The sequence below is a fragment of the Rhinolophus sinicus genome, linkage group LG04, assembly GCF_036562045.2.
Source record: "Rhinolophus sinicus isolate RSC01 linkage group LG04, ASM3656204v1, whole genome shotgun sequence".
In the NCBI taxonomy this organism is placed as follows: domain Eukaryota; kingdom Metazoa; phylum Chordata; class Mammalia; order Chiroptera; family Rhinolophidae; genus Rhinolophus; species Rhinolophus sinicus.
In genome coordinates, this window is record NC_133754.1 from 145,866,735 (window position 1) to 145,885,129 (window position 18,395).

Sequence of the window (18,395 nt, forward strand, 5' to 3'; positions counted from 1 at the left end):
AAGCACTCGATAATTTTTCAAAGACGCCTAAATATTTTTTAAAGACGCATGCATGATATCTTTTGGCACTGCATACTACATTAAATAAAAACATTACAGGTAGAAATTCTGGTGGTGAGAAAAGAACTTATGGAGTTGTGCTGGAGAAAGGTTTGATGTAGCGTTTGGTTCTAATGCATTAATGATGACAGGATACACGACATGACAAGTGGTGGTCTACCCTTTGCCGCTGACCTTACTAACGGACTGTTATGTCCCTAAACCACCATACACACAGAGTGGAGAAAAAAATTAATGATCCCTGAATTACATAGCACTTTTTTTTCTGAAGAACTCCAGTGTTTGTTTAGTCAGCAATTCCTTTTCCCATATCTGGTTATTTAATACCTTTCCTTCTGTTTTTTCAAACAAGTCTTCATTATGTAAATTAGTTTCATTTATAACTGGTAAACATTTTCAAATTTTAAAACGTGCATGGAAATGTACATAAAAATGTGCCATATAAAGTATTATTATTTATGATAACTGTTACTGTTGTTCTAATTCATATGTGAGTAATAATGTTTATAATGTTCTCCCAAAATACCAAGCAACTGTTAGCTGGATAACCAGTGAGTACAAATGAGCACTGGCCCAGGCAGTTAATGTGCATTTGATAAGAATTTATTGCTGAATTAATCAGTACGTGTAATTTTCCCTGTCATGGAATTATTGGGAATAAGAACTAGGTTGGGAGATGAGGTACCACCTAGAGGTAGGAATGTATCGTAGGTGGGAGAGCTTTCTTTCACATGTAATGCGCCAAGTCTTAAGAGTTTCAGGCATTCAACGCCAAAACATATGTGTCTGCTTTGTTGGCTCTCTGGGAGGACTCTCAGCCTCCATTGATGAGGAAAATGCATGTATTCCACATACCTGGGGTTGTGGCTCTTTTCTGGCATAGTGGCAGAAAGCTCAGATATGGGATGGGCAGTTTTCATGGTTAATAATGATCACCATATGCTGACAACTTTTAATTGTATGTGCCAATCAGGGGCCAGTTACCTCACACAGGACTACAGTTTATTTTTCAGCAACCCTCTGAGGTAAGAGTCATCATGTCAGTTTGGCAGATGGAGTAACTGAGATGCAGAGAGGCTGATCATCTTGAATAAGGATGCATCTCTTAAGTGGACTTGAGCGTGAACAGAGGTCCAAAGTCTATGCCACAAATTAATGTTTCTCAAAGTGGGATTCTCAGTTCACTAGGAGGGCCATGAATTTCTCCAGGCCAGTTTCTAATTAAATATTACAAGCTCTTTTGTTTTCAGTTCTTGTAATAGGCAGATGACAATTCTGTGAAGTTTCATTTTCACATAAGTCTAAGGACTTATTCACTAGTAACTTACTTAGTACCCTGTTTCTCCGAAAATAAGACCTAGCCGGGCAATCAGCTCTAATGCGTCTTTTGGAGAAAAAAAATAATATAAAGCCCCGTCTTATTTTACTATAAGACCTGGTCTTATATAATATAATATAAGACATAATGTAATATAACATAATACCGGGTCTTATATTAATTTTTGCTCCAAAAGACACATTAAAGCTGATTGTCCGACTAGGTCTTATTTTCAGGGAAACACAGTAGATTTCAAGGAGTTATTAAAATATTGATATTCAGAAACTAAAATTAACATGTTATTAAGCAGTTTACAGGTGGCTCTAATTTATTAGTATGTGAAGAAATCAGACTATCATATTGTCAAGTTGCTATTTTACATATATAAACATACATATACTTGGAAATCCACTAGAAAGTGGGCGTGGGTGCAGTGGGAGCCCTGTAAGATCTTTGCCTTGATTAAATGCAGTATAGTTTTAAAAGGTTGGGTACCACTATCGTAACCATTACACCAAAATGGAAAGAGAGGGAGGACTGTCTAGTCTGTCCAGGCTCCCATAACAGAATACCACAGACTGGGAGAGTTATAAGGAACAGACAATTATTTCTCTGTTCTGGAGGCTAAAAGTCTGAGATGAAGATGCCAGCATAGTTAGGTTCTGGTGAGGTCACTCTTCTGTGTTGCAGACTGCCAACTTCTTACTGTGTCCTTACATGGCAGAAAGAGCTAACTAGCTCTCTGGCCTCTTCTTGTAAGGACACTTATCACATTCACGAGAGCTCCACCCTCATGACATAATTACCTCCTACAAGTCTCACCTTCTAATACTATTACATTGGAGGTTCGGATTTAACATATGAATTTTGGGGAGACACAAACATTCGGTCTATTGCAAAAAGTTTATTCCATTATATGTGTACAAAACAAAGCATGGTGGTATTATATTCCTATACAGGGAATGGGAGCTTAAGCACAAAATGTTATTTGCAAAATGGTGCAGCCACTGTGGAAAACAGTTTGGAGGTTCCTCAAAAAACTAAAAATAGAACTATCTTATGACCCAGCAATTCCACTACTGGCTATTTATCTGAAGAAATCCAAAGCACTAATTCAAAAACATATATGGACCCCTGTGTCCACTGAAGCACTATTTACAATAGCCAAGATTTGGAATCAACCCAAGTGCCCATCAATAGACGATTGGATAAAGAAGATGCGGTACATATATATATACAATGGAATATTACTCGGCCATGAAAAAGAATGAAATCTTGCCATGTGCGACAACATGGATGGACCTAGAGGGTATTATGCTTTAGTGAAATAAGTTAGACAGAGAAAGACAAATACCATATGATCACACTTATATGTGGAATCTAAAGAACAAAATTAATGAACAAACAAAACAGAAACAGATTCATAGATACAGAGAACAGAGTGATGGTTGCCAGAGGGAACAGGGGATTGGGAGCTGGGTGAAAAAGGGAGAAGGGATTAAAAAGTATAACTTGGTAGTTACAAAATAGTCATGGGGATGTAAAGTACAGCATAGGGAATATAGTCAATAATATTGTAATAATTATGTATACTGCCAGGTGGGTACTAGACTAGGCGGGAATCACTGCATAAATTCTATAAATATCTAAACACTATGCTGTATACCTGAAACTGATATAAAATAATATTAAATGTTAACTGTAACCGAAAAAAAACAATTCAAAACAATAAAAGATATTTTTTGTTGTTATTTTCTGAACCAACGTTCTAGAATCTCAAATAAGCAGGATGCATCCAATGCAGATGATTAGCTCTGTCTTAATTTTCACATTGACTCATTTTTTGAGTAAATATTATTTGAATCCTTTCCTGTTTTAAGGTATCTTAACGACTGTGTCTTTTTCATACCCTAAGCAATATAAACCTCTCAGCGAGGCCAGTTAGTCTCTCTTCAGAAAATCAGAATAAGCATTTTTCTGAAACATACCTAAGGCGGCTGCTGCTCCAACACATCACCCATCAACTGCCTTTAGCAAACAAAAGATAATTTTTAGATTCCTAGCATTAACTATTCTTGGACCCATTAGTTGCAAGGGCATGGGCAAATTGGGTTATTCACTCTATGAGTGTTTGTGTCACAGTCGAAGTTACATATTGTCCTGTATTTATTGAACTATTCCTGCAGCATTCATGCCCTACTCATCTGAAAAAATTTTTAGCTGATGGGATACAGTTCTTAATTTTCAATTGTAAGACATTAATTCAATGTTTATTCCTCCAGATTATCCAATTATTATTTGTTAGTAAGTGTGGTAGCATCACATAGCGATATTTCTAGTTGGCTGAGATTTTATCTCAGCCCAACAGGGGAAATATTGTCTAAATAGGATAGGAAAAGTATTCTTTTAAGTCTTTGATATAACATTTATTACTGAAAATTCCCCAGGCTTTGTGGACCTCCGAAGCAGCAATATTTTGATAATGCTTTTCAAGCAGTTTGAAAATAACTTGATTTTACCATTTAATAGTGCTTAAGACAGCACGTTGAACACCTAATAAGTATTAAGGAGAAAAAACAAAATATAAATAAAATGGAAGGTCAGATGCTACTACATTCACTAAATTGTATCCACATTCAGCATTTTACCCTTTGTTCTGACAAAATAGGGTAAGCCTACAAGTTTTATACAATAACCTTTTATTTAATCCCAGGAAGCAAAGGGAGAGATCATCATACATATGTATTTCTCTTTGTTTCCCCTTTCTTTCTTCAGGGAAACTGGAGTTTAAATCTTCCATTCAGTCGTGAAGTAACAGTCAGCATGAAGTACAGCAAAGGTACTCACAATAATAAGTGAAAACAGTAATGATAAAAATGCCAACGCAGACTAATATCATGTTTAACAGATAGGAAGAGAAAATACGTGACAATTCTTTTCTTATTCAGGCACACAGATGTATGACAGGTAATCAAATTTCATGAGGGTTAAGAGGATCATAGGCAGATTTTAGAACCAAAAACTCAAGGTACTGTTGGTAAGTGACCCCCCAAGAGAAACATGCTGTGGATTTTTGGCCCCAACAACAGTGACGTGCTCTATTTTCCACAGTGCGGGCATTTTGTCCACTACGGCATTTGCCCCCCAGCAAGAAGGTAACCCAGTGTCTGTCTGCTCCTTAGAAACAAAGAGGGAAAGGCTTGCGCAATATGCATTGTGCCCTTGTTTGCAGGGGTCATCTCCCCTGCTGAAACTACGGGGGCTGCAAACATAGACCTTCAGGACTTCTTCAAATAGACAAAACAAACAAAAGAAAACCTTAATACTTAGTAAAAAGTATGTCTTTCTTGAAATGCTCCTAAATACCTCTTACCTTCATGAAGAAATCAATATAATGTTTGTGTAATTTAAGTATGGGTTTAAATGCCAAAGCAGACATGGATCCACCATTATTAACTGTGTGATCCAAGCCATGGTTCTCAGACTTTAGCTCTCATTAGAATCAGCCGGAGGGCTTCATAAAACCCAGAGTGCTATAATGTTCACTCCTAGAGTATCTGGACCACCTCTCAGTAGATTTGCGGTGGGACAGAATGTTGGCATAGCTCACCAGCACACACGCGTGGGTGATTCTGCTGCTGCTTGCCTGTGGACCACATATTGAGATCACCACTGAAGGTTCCCTTCCTTAGCCCTACTGTGCCTCAATTTCTTTACCAGTTACTTTAGAATATGACCATCTACCTCCCAGAGTTGTGATAAATAAATGAGGTAACACATTAAAGTTCTTATCACAGAGCCTGGCACATACTAAGTTCTCAGTTCGTGCTAGCTGTTATTACTGTTTGATTCCGTGGAGCCTGGAGGATTCCGCAAATGAAAACAGTGAATGGCTTGATATATTTGCCATTGATTGCTTCTTAGGATTTTCTGCTTTTAACTTTAGATCAGATGAAAACTCCTGTTTTCACTTTTGAGTTGGAAATTAAAGATTTTGTTTCTTAAGGATGTTAAATCTGCATTTAGTTTGGTAACATGTGATTTGTTTATGTGGTTTTCCATTCTCAATTTGTTTCTTACTCTGTTCAGTCAAATATTCACAATTTTGGTTGGCTGTAAGATGCCATAAGATGTCCCAAGGATGAGCTAGGGAAGAAAACTGTGCACAATTCTATCTTGTAAGATACTTCAGGGACAGATTTCTTTCTGCTAATGCAAACTTGGACTGCACACAGAGCTAATGCTACCATTCTTGGACTTTCTGCATTTTTAAGTAAATTTACTGTATACGGTTGTTAAGTTGTCTCTTGGTGAATATGTTCCTTAGAAGGTACAAGATGAGAAACTCAATTCTTTTACTGAATTTGTTTAGCACTAATGACTGTACCTGAATTCTTTCTGACTTAATTGCCTCATTCTCATGTAAAATAGGATATGTTGTTGGTGCCTTTATACAGAAAGAAAAAAAAACAGAATCTAAGCAACAGCAATAAATGACAGAGCCTAGAGATCTGGGGTTAAAAAACATTGATGTTTATAAAAGGAAGAGGTTATTCTTTTTACTTCACGGCCACAATGGAAGAAGATCAGACTCTTGAGAAGTGGCAATTGTTTTGCTAGAAAATTCTGAGCTAGCATGGATGAAGATCATGCAAAAGTATATAATAACATAGGTCCCTGGTGTAGCAGCTCATAGTCATGTGTCCTGGATTAAAACAATCAAAGGTCATTCTGTGATGTTGCATATTCAGCAACATGCAAAATTACTTCTGTCTCCCATGGTACTAGAAAATAGTGGCATTATTATATACAGGCTTATGATGGACCTGATCTAAAGTCAACTTCCAAGTTAGACACCTTGGCAAACATTTTTATTATTATTAAAGTTTATTGGGGTGACAATTGTTAGTAAAGTTACCTAGATTTCAGGTGTACAATTCTGTAATATTTCATCTATATCTCACGTTATGTGTTCACCACCCAGAGTCAGTTCTCCTTCCATCACCATATATTTGACTCCATTTACCCTCTGGTAACCACTAAACTATTGTCTATGTCTATGAGTTTTTCTTTCTTCAATTGTTTGTCTTGTTCTTTGTTGTTTTCAGTTTTATATCCCACATATCAGTGAAATGTTCTCTACTTTTTCTGTCTGACTTATTTTGCTTAGCATTATAATCTCAAGATCCATCCATGTTGTCGCAAATGGTACTGTTTCATGTTTTCTGGCCGAATAGTATTTCATTATTTATATATACCACTTCTTTATCCATTCATCTCTCGAAGGACACTTTGGTTGTTTCCATGTCTTGGCCACTGTAAATAAAGCTGCAATGAGCATTGGAGCACATATGTCTTTATGGAAAATATTTTCAGATTTTTTTGGCAGATACCCAGGAGAGGGATTGCTGGGTCATATGGTGAATAAAATTGACAGACCCTTGGCTCGACTCACTAAGATAAAAGGAGAAAAGACACAAATAAACAAAATCAGAAATGAAAGAGGGGAAGTTACCACGGATGCCACAGAGATACAAAGAATCATCCAACAATACTATGAAGGCAAACATTTTTATGGTATCGATCTCTGCATATTTTTAAGAGTGGTGTCTCCTCCACTCAGGAGAATGATTTTCAGAATGAAAGGAGGTACACAACAAGACTCATTAAACCAGAGTTGAAGTCACCCACTGAATAGAGGGTTATAAGGGTGAACCTTGCCACTTCAGGTAAGCAAAAGCCTCCAGAAGAATGAAATATTGGGGACTACAGATTGTTTCTTCTTTGATGGTAATCTTTGAGATTCCTGACAAACTGAAAAACTTCCAGAAGATTAGATATAACTGAAATGTCCCACATTCAAATGCAGACAGAGAAAGGTTAATTACACATATACAAGTATTTATACTATATAGATAGACAGCTATATATGTACATATCTACATATCTACATATACACACACACACATGCATGCACTGTAGATAACAGCAAGAACTTAAAACAAATTACAGACTGGAGCCATAGGACTAGGGAGGTAAATTGGTGCCACTGACATTCATCTTGGGCACACCAAAAGTTAAGTAATGACAAACTAACTCTAATCATTTTTTGATAGTATTTATTATACTGAGAAGACCAATAGAACAGCATGGAGTTCATTTTTTTTAATTTCAGCAACGCTTGTGAGCATACTAAAGATATATGAGCTGGAGGAAATCATAACTGATTGATCAGCAGGAGAATGCATTAGTGAAATTTGTTATCTTGCAAAGTTCTGAACCTCCCATCATTGAATGTAACCAAACAGATGCTACGAGTAAATGAGAACCAGGGAAAGCTCTTACTCTTCCTGCACAGTAGGCTTACATACAGATAATTGTGGTCTTATTATATACAGGCTTATGAAGGACTTTAAGAGAAGGTATATTTAATTCAGTTACTAGAATATTGTATGCACTCAACAAACATGTTTTTGCTGAATGCACAAATGTCAAAATTCAAGAAGCAAATGGGTTTGAGCCATTTCCTAATGTTCAAGTCTCAACTCTTAAATAGCTTGGATTTCTACTGACTTAAGTTTGCTTAATGTCAAGAATAATAAAGGCAAGACAATGGAAACAAGAAAAAGGTCAGTGATTGCTGGGAGGAGTGGGGCGATGAATATACAGAGCACAGAGGATTTTTAAAGCAGTGAAAATATTCTGCATGATGTTATAATGATGGATGCATGGCATTATACATTTGTCCAAACCTATAGAATGCACCACACCAAAAGTGCATCCTAATGTAAACTATGGATTTTGGGTTCATCCTTATTTGAAAATATACATCATTCTCGTGAGTGATATTGATAATCAGGGAGGCTATGCATGTGTGTGAGCAGGAGTTATATGGAAAATCTCTGCATTTCTCTCAATTTTGTTGTAAAACTGCTCTAAAAAATAAAGTCTTTAAAAATATATTTAGCACTTTTTAATGCAAATAAAAAAGTACTTGTTCCCCAAAATCTACCTTACATATTTGACCAATCTAATAATTGATATAATGGAAAGAATCTATTTTGCATGATATTGGGAAGTTATTTCTGTTAATTTTCTTAAAGTTTAAGAAACTGATATCCTGGTATGCAGAAGGCACTCAATAAAGTGCCTTTAAAGGCACTCTGATGTATTAGAAGAAAGCTTAGGAATGTGTTAATAAATGAGCCACCAGGGCTCACACTTCTGCCATTTGAATTTTGGGTTCTGATATTAATGTCATCCAATAAGAATACTGCTAGTCTCTTTGTTTTCCATTCTATTGTCCATATAACTTTCCCTTGAGTGGAAAATAAGTAGGAGCACTGCTGAGGAAATGCTTGGAAATGTAAATATGGGTTTGAACCACCATTAAATATTTGTAAAATCATTCACCAAAATAACATAGCTACCGATTAAGGCAATAATCACTACTCTACACTGCATCAAAATTAAACTGCTAAAGTTTCTCAAATAGATTGTACAAGAGAAGCACCCACAGGGGATATTTGGCAATATTTGGAAACCTTTTTGGTTGTCACAGCTAGGGAGTGATACTGTCATCTAGTGGATAGAGGCCAAGGATGTTTACAATGTTGCTGTTGAGCAATAGCATAAATGATGCATTTAGCCTCCTGGAAATGTGTAGTTTTGACTACATTAAAGAATATATTTAATTTTACCAAGTACCCTTCATAAACCTCATTTTGCAAACGCGATTTTGGCAGAATAAAATATTACTGTGACTGGAGAAACTCTTTTCACTGTTTACTCAATTTGGATAAAATAATACCATTCTATATGCATAAAGACGAGGGATTATGCTCACCTTGTTTCTTGCTATGCTCTCATCAGCTTTGATTTTCAGGGAATTAGATCTTCATTGAGTGCCTTCTGTATACCAGGTATCAGTTTATATGGTTTCACATGTATTATTTAATATAATTTGTATAACAAATGCATTAAATAGTAATTATTTTCCCTACTTTAGAAATGAGGTCAAGTCACTTGCTGAAAGTGCATAGCTGGAAAAGGGTGGGAACAGAACCCAGTTCTGATTCTGACATGCCCTTATTCTTCTCTCTGTCACCTACATCAGCTGTACACCCTAAGGTGTATATGAGTATCATTCTGATTCATTGCTCAGAGGAGAAATTGATAAATGGATACATAATTTCTATGTAAAGACTTTAGAAGAAGGGTTTTCTTAAGAATGTGGAATCAAAATAAGACTATCTATCATCTATCTATTTATCTATCTATCTATAAAGGATAGCTGACATTTAGTGAATATGTACTATCTTAATCTGTTCAGGCTGCTAGAAAAGGTACCACAGACTGGGTGGCTGAGAAACAACAGAAATTTATTTCTCATAGTTTTGACGCTACAAGTCCAAGATCAGAGTGCCAGTATGGTTGGCTTCAGGTGAGAGTCTTCTTCCAGGTTGCAGACTGCCAACTTCTCATTGTGGTGAAAGAAAGCAAGACAGCTCTCTGGGGTCTTTTTATAAGGGCACTCAGTTCCATTCATAAGAGCTACAACCTCATGACCTAATCCTCTCAAAGGCCCCACCTCTTAATACCATAACATTGTGAGTTAGGATGTTAACATGTGAATTTGGGGGAACATAAACATTCAGTCCATAACATGTACCATGGGGTCAAGGAAGAGCCATCCAGAGGGAGAGATCAAATCCCTCTCACCTCCAATGATGATACTCCTAACTAGAAATAAGGAAATCTACCAGCAGGACAGAGGAAAGACTTAACACCAGTGGGACAATTCTCTAAATTAGCAATTAAGTGCCAGACAAAGGGGCTGAAAGGAAAGGTAGTTGACTAAGGGAACAAAGGAAATCAAGAGATATTTTTTGTTCCAACCTCCCTGTTCCTACACTAAAAACCAAATACGATTAAATAAAGAACAAAAAGAGGCAAGAACTCTTTTTCTTAACCTTCTCTCATCTCCACTAAGTAGCAGCAAGCAAATAAACCAACATGCCCCAAAGATGAGCTTGCTCTCAAAGAGAAACACAAATTAACGGAAATGGTAGGCATTGGTGGTGAGACTTATCTATGGTCCCCCAATGCTGCAGTCAGGCAACAGATATACCTTCCCCCACCGATGGACTCCATACATTTTATTGACTCTCTATGCTAAACACTGGGAGACATACAAAGAAAGGGTTTTATCCCTAAGGAGCTTACAGTTAAGGAAAAAGGTAACTATATAAATAGGATTAATGAAGAACACCAGGGCCAAATGAGTGGTGGAGACATAGGAGCCCAAGGGAATCACTGTGGATGGAGTGGTCAGGTTATGCTTTGCACAGGTGGTAGCAGTTGAGCTGGGTGTTCAAGAATAGATTGCATGTGGGTAGTTGGAGCACAGTGGAGCGAGGCCTTCAGGAGGACCGTGGAGGAGAGAGAAGTGGCATGAAAAAGGAATTTGGGCCAGAATCCTTTGGATAGACGCTTTTGCCCTTGGATCACAGAGTGAATGCCTGAAGACAGAGCTGATCGAGGCAGGCTGTGAAAAAACAGGCCAAGGAGGAAATTAGGTTTATTTTGTGAATCATGGAGAGCTGAAAAGTTTTTGAGAAGGAAAATGATATGCCAAAACTAGGGCTCTAGAGAAATCCCAACTATTTCTTCCTTCTTTCCTGACCATATACCCCTTATATAGGCTGGCTCCCCACACCCTCCACCCCCACCCCCACGTATGTGTTCCTGTCTCCAACCCTGCCCTTTGTTACTAGGGGAATGAGCATACTCTGTGCATCAGGATGCCACTGAGTCTGTTTAGATGTTCTTTGATACCCACTTCCTGGTTGGTCAGAGCAGGAGCTGGATTTTTTCAAGGCTTAGGAGGCATGAGAAGATACAACTTTCTAAGCTGAGATTTGGCTTCCAGCACCCTACGAATATCATATTTCCCTGAAAATAAAACCAGGTCTTATATTAATTTTTGCTCCAACAGACACATTAAGCCTTATTTTCACGGGATGTCTTACTTTTTCATGTACAACAATCTACATTTGTTCATTTATTCATGTATAAAAATCTACATTTATTCAAATACAGTCATGTCATCTTCTTCTGGAACATCATCATAACTCTCCAAACCCTGAATTCTGGCTTAACTTTCTTGTGACTCCATTTCCTGTAGAACCATTGGCCCCAATCTCTCATGTCCAACAATAGAGCTCTCCTTAAATGAGCACTTCTTGTCCATGTAGCCTGCTCATAGTGCACTGGCAACACAGATGTCAGTGATTTTATCCCATGAATTCTTCACCCAAGTCATGACATGTTGCAGGCTAAGCTTCTCAAAGCTTCCACACTGATTTCTCTCCATTCTATTTTCAATGTAGTCATTGATTTCCATGTGCAAATGGTCCCTGAATGGCTTATTTATTGCAATATCAAGAGTCCGGAGATAGGCAGTCATTCCTGCGGGAATCATTATTTGATCTATTCTTCTCTCTGCAAGGAAGTTCTTCATGTCTTTAGCACGGTGAGTGCTGGCTGAATCCTAGACTAGCAGACTTCTTTGGCCACCTCGCAAAACAAGTTGCAGCATTAAATTGACCCACCTCCTTATAACTGCTTGTGTGCACCAGGCTTTTTCGGTTTCAAGACCATAAATGCCGAAACATGTTCAATCTTATCTTTCTTGCCCTTAGTGATGATTAGAGGTGGGACTTTCTTTCCATCCAGACGAATTGCCAAAATACAGGTAACACATGCACTTTTGTAACCAGTGGAGGGAATGTAGATTGACAAGGCACCCCTCTGATCACTTTTCATCCAGCCAGTGTTGTGACGCTTTGAATTCTTCTGGGGATATTTCTAACTACAGTGCCATTGCAAGGACAATTGCTTGAATATCAGCCCTGTGCACAACCAAAGCCTTTGCTCTCCTGTCAGCAATCCATTCACAGATGATGTCTTCCAGCTCAGGAAATAATGGTGGCCGACCTGATCCACACTTGAGCTTCTTAGCATTTCCCTCGTCCACCTGTTGACTGAGGTTATTGTACTCTGCTCGCCATTTTCGGACCATTCAGAGATCCAACTTCTCTTTGTAGAGAAAGCTGTGAGATTCTTGCCCCAGGAGTCCTCCACGATTCCTTTCTTTTACTCAATGGAGTAATTCTTTCTTTTTGCACTCATCTGGGGCTCAAAATATTATTTCCTTTAAATCTACCATTAAATCAAGTGTTAATTGAAGACATAAGAGACAGGAGTGGCAACAAAAATGATGACAGTTAAGAATGATGGTCCACACAAAAGTGATGAAAAATTGCAGGCACCAAAATTCAGAAATGTTTCTTTATTTCACATGAGTGCATTAAGTATGTCTGTTACAACACACAGTGTATGGAATTATGAAGATTCATATTAGACACAACCACATCCGTTGGATATCAAGTACGCACGTTATTCGAGCGCTATGTCTGTACTCCGATTGGTCATTGGGCAATAAGTCTCAAGTTCATCTGTTTACATATGCGTGTACCTCTCATCCAAAGGCACCCACTTAGATATTTACAAATACTTAATTACAGTTTGTATTATCATTTATTTTAAGTATTAATGTCAATAATATTTATATTTAATTATATATTGATATTATTATTTTATAATTCAATACGTCCATCTTGTGTTGCAACAGACGTATGAAATGTGTCCGTCTGGCTGACGATCTTAACTGGAGCTTATTTTTGTGGTAGGGCTTATATTACGAGCATCCTGAAAAATCATGCTAGGGCTTATTTTCCAATTAGGTCTTATTTTCGGGGAAATATGGTAGTGACTATAAATTTCATTCCACACAAGTTAGTGTTTAATAACCTTTAAATAGTTCACAGAGAACAATTCTATTTCCTCATTTAAACTATAACACAGAAGACATCTGCTATCCCCCAAATCTGTTTACGTTCTGGCCAGAAAGAGTTTTTAAACTACTTTCTTACTTCTCCTTATTACCAACAGGTCTAAAAATACCATTTCTAGTATTATACAGAAAACTGACAACTACAATGGAAGAAATTAAGTAGGATTAAATTTATTAGTTTTCAATACACACTGGACTGTGAGCTCCATAATATTTATTTCTCAGTGTCTAGTACGAATAGTATTAATTATTAATTAGTTAATTAATTAATTTGTATTGACTGAATGAACAAATGATAACTAAAGCCAACAGCTAAAATGCATGTCTTGGAGATAAGTCAAGGCAAGCAGATTCATTTTCAAGTATATTTATTGAGTTTCCAATATGTACCAAAACCTGTGCAAAGGATTTTCACATTAACTCCTTCCTCATGCAACTCTAGTGGGTAGGTGTTATGATTTTATTTCAGAAATATGCAACCTAAGACACAAAAAATATTAAATAACTTACCCAAGAATTCAAAACCATAAGTTTTGATTCAAATTCCAAGATTCTTTCCTTGAGCTTTTCCCAAATTTATCTATCATAGCAAATACTTAAGTACTTATTATTATAGCTTTCCAGGCAACCTCCTCAGAAGATTCTGACTCAGTAATTGGTGGGGGTCGGGAATCTGTATATTTAACATACATCTCTGCTGACTCTGAGAAACATTCCAGGAATCTTCAGTCCTGGCTGCCCATTAGGAACACTTTGAATATGTTTAAAAACTTTAGATGCCCTGGCCCACACCAAACAAATCAGTGGGCGGTAAGAGAGAAATCTCTGGGCATCAATATATTTTAATTCTCTAGATTATTCCAATGAGCATGCAAAGCTGAGCACCACTGGGCTCAGCTCTACCACGCTAACAATAGTATTTGATGGATTTACCCAGCCTCCTCTAACCACCTGTCCACCCCTGGCCTTCCTTCCTGTCGAAAAGCAGTTCTACTACAGTGTAAGCCAGAAAAAAAGCAGAGATGTTTAAAAGTAAAGAGAAATAGAAGGAACGGAGATCAAGAAACTATTTGTGACAAGGGATTAGTGAAAAGGAAATGATAGCTGTCAAAGGTGGTGGGGATGTGAGGGGTAAAGAGATAGATTTGAGATTTATCATTGAAACAATTTAGTAACTCTAAGCAAAAGTTAAATAAAGCGGACAGTCGTGTGAGTATTTTGCTCTCCCATTAAGGTCGTGCTGTTTTCTATGGAAGTCAAAGCAGTTTTTACGTATTCATATATTTATCCTTCCTATAAATATAAGGGTGACAAGGGTTGAGGATCAGAAATTTCTGTGTACCTTCGTCATTCTTATTTTATAAGTGGGAGCACCAAGGCATGCTGGGAGAATGAAGTCACTTTAGATCTCAGGGTTGGGCCCAAGTGGCCCACCTAGTATTAAGTGCCCAAACCGGTTCCCAGGCTTTGTTGCACTGCTGCTATAACTAAGATATGCATATTTTATTTGACTGTAAAACGCTCGTGTTTATCGACAACTTTGATCCAGTATTTGGGAGAACAGGAACACGGTATTACCTGTATGCCGTCCTTCATCCCTGGAAGTCAAGAGAAGATCCAAAATAAATGGAGCAAGCTAATCCTGAAGGAAATTTATGTTTATATATTTATAATCACAGAGATGACTCTGTTACATGGCATATGCCTATTCCAGTGGGAAGAAAATAAAGGAGAATTGAAATGTATAAACTACACGTATCTATGTAATTCTGGGGGGTGGGGAGGAAGTGATGTTTTTAGACTGTTGATTCTGATTTAGCAAATGCTGCATGATTTTGTGAATAAGTAGTATTAAAAAGAAAAACCAGTATTCTACCTCCTGCCTCCTTGCCTGGGCAGCCCTTCACCCTTACTTAATGAAATGGAACAGTTGATGCCTTTAACTCCTCTTTCATTTAATCTCATTAATGCAGTCTGTTGGGATTCTAGTTGTGGAGTAACATAGGGGCAGTCGTCAGACCTCTAGTGAAAAGTGCAATATTTTTCATTTAGATTTTTAATTGCGACATCAAAATGTGTGAGAACGAGCTCAAATCTAAAGCTGACGCCACTGGTAAGTTTTACATTTTCTTTTCTCTTCTGACGCTTAGCTGTATGAACTATTCTCCAGACAAGACAGTAAGCATTCATAAGATCTCAGCAAAATAAATTAATGGCTAGGTGTGGTAACAATAACATATATTCTGACTTCAGAATGTATATAATAAATAAGTCACTCAGACTTTCTTTTACACTAGAGAACACATTTATATATAAATATTATCATTTCCTGAAGGCTACCAAATGTGTAAGTTTTAAGATTGAATTCAAATAGTCATCTGCAACATTACACCAATATGAGGTTAACAGTAAAAACATCCTTGTCACAATTTTGTAGCTTTGATTTTAGTCATTGGCACTCCTATCATTATGTTCATTTCAACTTTTCTAATTTTTAAAAAATTCAGTTCATAAATATATTATGCCAGATACCTTGTCATATGTAAGAAATCTGTTTTCAAAAAGCAAAAATTCTATTTGGTTAAATGATGATTAACAATGAGATGAATTATGTTGGTTTTTCTCCTACATGTTTTACGTGGAAGTTAGTGCATAGTTCCTTAAACACACATTTCATAACATAGGCATGTTTTGAGCATTTGTCTTAAAAATATTTCAGAGAAATATGATGCATGATTTATTGTGATTTTTGCTAGTTGCTATATAGCAATCAGTAGCAGTTGGAAATATTAAAATGTAAATCGATGGAATTGCTTCGTTCAAATAATACAAACTTTACAATTGTTCAAAAGAGTTACTAATCAAACTAAATCTATCTAAACTCAGCATTACATCTTTCTACAATGCTTACAGATTCCTGGTGCTTGTATTTTTAGAAAAAGAATAGATATTGTTTCAAGGCAATTATTTACCGGTTTCAAAATACATGTATTTAAAAAATTTATTGGTGAAATAAGCCATTAACAGCAGATTGCAGTTCTGATATCAATGAAGTCTTAAACAACCATTTATCCTTATGACTGACAGATTTACTCAGGATATTGTTGCTATTGTTGTTCAGAAATTAATAACACTGGACGTATTAACGTCTATGTACTTAATCCTCTTTGGGTTTGAATTACAATTAGCAAAGGCTGACAGGTGAGCATAAATGTTCTTCTTTCCACTTATTTGATGTAAAAAGAAACATGAATTTCCTCTGTTGTAAAATTACATAAAACACAGTGTTTGGTTTTAGGAGCTTACATCTGTATGCAAACACACAACTAATTTTCTAAATGAACTGCATGAATAAGTGTGTCTTTACATTTTGCAAAGAAAAGCAGATATTTTACTTTCCTCTTAAATTTTAGTGGAATTAAAAGGAATATCCTAAATTAAAGCTGCAGCTTTTATTTTAAGTTACTACAGTAGAACACTTGGTGCCATGCTTAGCAATTTCTGGTTTTCACCAGTCTTTTTCTTCTATTATTCTCCTCTATTGTTATTTTCCACCAATAATAAGTATCTCTGCTAATTTAGAAGTAATTCAAGCCTCTAAAGAAATGTCAAAAACAAAAAACCTTTTTCTCCTACAATTCAGTCCACCTGGTAGCATCAAAATTCCCTTGGTAGAAATTAATGTGTAAGAGATACAGCTAACAACTGAGACAACCATAAATATCTCCAAGCAAATGTAATTGTAAACTATCAAATAATGATCACGAGTTTTCTGCTTGTACAAGAAAAAATTCAAAAGGAGGACTTGTTAAAATGGAATTTGAAAATCTCAGTCTCTATTCTTACTACTTTGTCATCGTGTCCGTACAACTCCTTCACTAGCTTACATAAACGCTGAATAAAGCTGTTAAAGATTACATGCAACATGCTGGATCTGATGAGCTCAAAAATAAGATAGCTCGGGTCCTATAATATCTAGGATTATGCTGGTAATCTCTTTAGGGAAAGTGTACAGTCTCAGCAGAACAGGTACTGCAGTCTTCAGAGAAGCCATGCACTAATTCTACATTTGTTGGGTGTCTATGCTTTTGCCTACATGGATAGAGGGTATTTGTGACATTTATCATAGGGTGAAATTATAAAGAGAGCTTCTAGAGTGACATCCTAAAGGGCACTTTACCCCTAAATAATTTCTGGTGCTGCATGCTGATGAGAATACCTTCCTCTAAATTCTATGTGTCCCCTTCTTTGAAAAAAGTCATCTATGTAAAGATGAATTAAACCCAAACATGCCTTTTCACAGCCTCTGAACTCATTTATGTCTCTAGAGATGAAGTAAAAATTAAGTTTGTCTCTGTAATCCTATAGTTTCTTTTTATTTCAAGATTCAATGCTGAGGCAATGGTGGATGAATTGCAATTTGCTAGAACATAGATGATATAATAATGTAATTCTTAATACAGAAACTTGGGACATATTTTGCTATTATAGCATTGCTTATGTTAAAGACAAAATCAAAGCTCTTGTATAAAATGCAAAAAATGAGTTCCTAAAATCTGAGTTCTTATACAGTTATCACTGGTATCATTATATGTCCAAGGTGTTCTCCCATAAGTGCAAATTCCCTAATGTCATGTTTAAGTGCCTATTCATACAATTTTTTCCCTAAGTCAACCCTCTGATGGCAAAGGACTCTTTGGGGATACTGGTACTGATTGTTCTTTTTCCATTTCTCTCTCTCTCTCTCTCTCTCTCTCTCTCTCTCTCTGATACACACAAAACAAGTGTAAATATCTCACCCATGTTTTGAAGTTTGTTTATATAATTATTTGCTGCCTCAAATAATTTGCTAAGGGCATATTAAAATACAGAAGTGTTTTTAAATATGACAGAGTGACAATATTACTGTTTAGTTCTTGGCCATTCAAGCAAATTATAAGCTGTTATGAGTCAGTTAAATAAAGTTATTATTACATTAGGAAGAAAAAATGTTAATATGGTACTAACATTCGGATCTCATCTGAAGATGGTCCTCATGGGGGAAATAAATCCACCCAGATATCTTAGGAGAAGATAACGATGCTACTTTTATTTTACAAG

At 36.5% G+C, this 18,395-nt stretch overlaps 1 protein-coding gene across 2 annotated transcripts in view; it reads left to right on the forward strand.

Annotated features, from left to right (window-relative positions):
• Window positions 1-18,395, forward strand: part of RORB (RAR related orphan receptor B) — a 183,225-nt gene that overhangs the window by 104,577 nt on the left and 60,253 nt on the right. The window contains exon 2 of one of the 2 annotated variants that reach the window (XM_074330568.1): window positions 15,348-15,408. The exons of the other annotated variant lie outside the window; for it this stretch is intronic. Within the exon in view, the coding sequence (XP_074186669.1) occupies window positions 15,348-15,408 (61 nt within the window). The remainder of the gene's footprint in view (window positions 1-15,347; window positions 15,409-18,395) is intronic. 2 annotated transcript variants of the gene reach the window in all.